This window comes from Elephantulus edwardii, unplaced genomic scaffold (assembly GCF_000299155.1).
Source record: "Elephantulus edwardii isolate Elephantulus edwardi_28Jun2011 unplaced genomic scaffold, EleEdw1.0 scaffold00063, whole genome shotgun sequence".
NCBI lineage: Eukaryota > Metazoa > Chordata > Mammalia > Macroscelidea > Macroscelididae > Elephantulus > Elephantulus edwardii.
This window is the reverse complement of record NW_006399813.1, coordinates 7,566,659-7,570,966: the sequence shown is the minus strand read 5'-3', so window position 1 is coordinate 7,570,966 and position 4,308 is coordinate 7,566,659. Positions and strand designations below refer to the sequence as shown.

The 4,308-nt window shown below is 35.2% G+C and overlaps 1 protein-coding gene across 1 annotated transcript in view; it reads right to left on the bottom strand.

Moving 5' to 3' along the window:
• The window catches only part of CD55 (CD55 molecule, decay accelerating factor for complement (Cromer blood group)), a 219,443-nt gene that overhangs the window by 5,241 nt on the left and 209,894 nt on the right, over nucleotides 1-4,308 (bottom strand). Inside the window, exon 8 of the mRNA XM_006888002.1 lies at nucleotides 4,087-4,108. Coding sequence (XP_006888064.1) covers nucleotides 4,087-4,108 — 22 coding nt within the window. The remainder of the gene's footprint in view (nucleotides 1-4,086; nucleotides 4,109-4,308) is intronic.

Genomic DNA, 4,308 nt, shown 5'->3' with positions numbered 1-4,308 from the left:
CGACGGCACATAACAACAACAACAACAGCCCTTATTATTCCCATAGCTGTATCTTATGCTTTTAAGAATAAGATTTCCACCTCCCCCCTACCCGCAAGAAGGAAGTGGAAGGAATGTGGTTACATTGTGGGTATCATTAATGTTCTAAACCGAAATATATATTAACAGTTAAATGGAAAATGGATTTGCTTTGTATACTTAACTCATAAAAATTCAACAACCTGACTGGAAACCCTAAGTCTCTGTAAACTTCCATTTAAAGTAATTAAAAAAAAATTATGCATTTGAAAAAAAAAATCAACAACCAGAATAAGAATGGCATCTCCCTCCAAATATTATAATAATAATAAAGATTAATAGCACAACATTTGCCTTGAGACAAAGTTCCTGATGGCAAGAAGGGATAAGCAAGAAATAGAGAAACAGAAACAGAAAACAGTGTGGAAGTGGGAAGAATGCAGTAGGAATGAAGGGGTTAAAATCAATGCCACAAAGCAAAATGTGTATTGAATACCTGAATGGAAAAAAAAATTCACTCGTCACAATGAAATTTTAATAAAAATTTAAAAAAATATTCTTTTGTGCAATATAACTAGAATTTTCTAGCTGTTGTAAGAACATTGGCCTGGCCATATATTTGGGTCCTAGCAATTATATTTAAGGTGTAACTAACATTTTAATATCGAAGGGTAAATAAAAATGAAATAGATAAATGTCCAATACTTTTTTTAAAAAAACCAAACTAAATTTTACTTCTATTAAATGAATTAATCAATAAAATGACATATACTGATAAATTTCCATATCACAGTATTGCAAAATAACACTCACACGAGTTTGATGGGAGAATAAATTGGCACATAGGCTCTTCGAAAACAGTGTGGGTACCATCTGTCAAATACCTAAATGTGTGTATACCTTGACATAGTAATTACATATTGCACAAAATCTGTTTATACAGAAGTTCAATGATCTATTTACAAGAATATCTGCTATAAGAATAATAATTTAAAAAGCACCAACATTTAGAACTCAAAAGCTAAATCCTTTCATTAGGGAAGTGGTTAAATAAATACTAAATCAATACAAAGTAATACTTTGAAAATAAAAATATGTATGTTTACTTAACTGTAAATACTGATTACTTCCTAAACTGGACTAGGTATAGAGGAGAACTTTGTCTGTCTCCCATTATACTTGTCTGCATAATGTGAATATCACTCTGCTGTATGTAAGGAGATCTACTAGTGCACTGGGTGAAGGAGCTGTGCTGCCAACACAAAGGCAGGGCGTTTGAATCTCTAGCTACTCCAGAGCAGAAAAATGGACAATCTCCTTCCATACTGTTTACAGTTTCTAGAAAGCCACAGCTCTGGAAGGTGGGAGCTGGTTCTGACTTGATCGCAATGAGCTGCTGTTTTTCTGACTGTTTATATATAATGTTTATAATGAAAATTATTTTCAGTGAATAATAAGGTAAATAATTAATGTTAACAGAATCACAAGTACAATTTTAAAAACAGAATCTGCTTGAGTGAGTTGTGCCTACCGCCACTTAACCAAATGCTGTGCACTGAAATGTTCAATGAAGGTCCTAACTCAGCTTCACTGACATTCTAGTCCTTAAAAAAAATCTATTTCAGAGCAGTTTTAGGAATCCGGGAGCACAGTCTGGATATAAAAAAGGTATTTGGAAGGGAAGATCCAGAAAGAGGGTGGGGTGGGAAATTCTACAGATAAAAGACAAGCATAATTCATTTAATCAACAGTTAGACAAGTGGTTTATGTCTCTGTTATTACCTAAATATCTCAGTTCAACCAAAGATTCTTCCTGACACCAATTCAGTACAATAAATTATATTATGCCTTCTTTATATATAGAAAAGCATACTTACTTAACTTACAAGAGTGGCATGAAACAGTGATTTTAAACTAATTTACTAAAATAAAAGACATATATAAAAACCAGACTCACAACTGTCAAGGGGATTCTCACTCATGAGAGTCAACGTGTTGCTCTGATTGTAAATCTTAACAGAAGTAGGCTGCCCACTGTTCTCCTGAGAACTGGCTGGTAGATTTGAACCACTGACCTTACGGTAAGCAGACCAATACACAATGTGCTGGGCAACCAGGACACACGTATGTACCTGCTTGCTGTCTCTCTTGTTTTATACACACACACACACACACACACACACACACACAGTCTCTGCATCAGTCACTTCTGAGAATTTGAAAGAGCAAAGAAATAGTGCACCAAGGAAAAAGAAAACGACATATATTTTTATGTACAATATTCACATTCCTTCTCTGGTAGTTCAAAGAATCTAAAAAGGCCCCTATGTTTAGATTTAATGGTAAGAATCCTTTGCCAAGAAAAAATAGAAGCAAAAAAGTACAAATATGCAAACTGATTACCTTCGCATGTAGGTGGCAGGTCACTCCATTTGCCTTCCTCAGACTTTCCAGTTACAATACAGCTAATGGAATTTGTTCCCACCAGGGTGAAGCCTGCATCACATACGTATGTCACTGAGTCGTTGACTAAATAATTTTGCAATTTCCGTTGAATTTTTCCATTCTCAATTTGTGGTGGCTCTTCACAATGTATTTCTTTTAAAGAAAAACATTTTTAAACAAACAGAACTTAATGTTAAAATTACTAAAATGAAAGTAATTTATTTTAAACTAAAACTCTTAAATAAAACTGGCAAAACATCCTAAAAACAGTAAAACCAAAACATCCTAAAGGTTTTGTTAAAAACAGCAACAACAACAACAATTCATTCATATTTTTAAATTTAGCATAAACAACCAGGGATGCTTATAAATACCAACTAAGTTGTATGGCATCTGGAATATAAAATTCTAAAGAACATGAGTAACATTGGGGTCAGAACATGAGTAATATTGGGGTCATTTTAGTTGACTATATATCTTTGCAATAAGGTTTGCCTATATAGCATACAGCCACACAATCAGAGAAGACTTCAGAGAGTAAATAGAACTGAATTGAAACTTAAATGTGAGCTTCTTAGAAGATGTTATCGCTATTGGGTGCTGCGAAGTCAATCCCGTCTCAGGATGATTCAACAGGCCAGAGTAGAGCAGCTCTTAAGTGGGTTCTTAGCTGTGCCCTTCACAGAGCATATCACCAAATCTTTTCTCTGGTAGAGAAGCTGGGGAGTTTTGAACCACTAGTTGTTCTGTGAGCGACCTATTGCTTAACAGGGTTCTCCTAGGATAGCTCACCCACTGCCATTGAGTCAACTCCTTCTAGTAGTGATCCTGTAGGACAAAGTAGTAAGGCAGCACTACTATCCCAAAGGCAAGCAGTTCAAACCCACCAGCTATTCCATGGTAGAAAGATGGGAAATCTCTCCTCCCATGTGGTTTACTGCCTCTGAAACCCACGTAAGGGTAAGTTTTTACAGAAACAGACGGCCTTACCTTTCTCTTGCGAAAGAGCTAGTGGATTAAAAAAGCTTATCTTTATGCATATCATATGCTTTAACACCTGTACCAACAGGGCTCCTTTAAGATCCCTCACTGTTCATTGTATGAATTCTGATTCATTGCATGCTATAAGATAGAGCCATGAAAAGGGCATTTCTCATCCTTCTCTGATAATGGCGTCCAATGAAAAGAGCTGGGGATTCATGTGGCATCCTTGGAGCTGTGGAAGAACCTGACTGACCAAATTATAATAGAGCAGGGGATCCTGGTTGTCCAAATTACAATGGAGCAGGGGATCCTGAGTGTCAGAATTATCATGGAGCAGGGAATCCTAAGTGTCAGAATTATTTTTAAAAGGGCAGGGGATCCTGGTTGTCCAAATTACAGTGGAACAGAGGATCCAGACTGTCAGGATTATTATGGAGCAGGGGATCCTGACTGTCAGAATTATAAAGTAAATATTTCCCCTTCTTGGGGAAAATTTTCAAGGAGAAATCTAAGGACTTCTTAAAAAGAAATTTAAAGATATATGGAGTCTTAGAGCCTTATATTCAAAGTAAATAATATTGACAAGTCTAATTTGTAAAATAAGTGCAACTGGAATGATTATCTTTATCTTGTAATTACAGGACTCTCTTTGGCAGCTGCCCTGGTTTAAAAAAAAAAAGAAAGAAAAAGAAAAAGTATATCCACTGGCTCCACATTTTCCTAACACATAAAGTTGCTTTGTGTAATTGGTTAAAGGAAAGTAATGTGATTATATCTATATAGAATAGAATAGAATAGAATAGAATAGAATAGAATAGAATAGAATAGAATAGAATAGAATAGAATAGAATAGAATAGAAT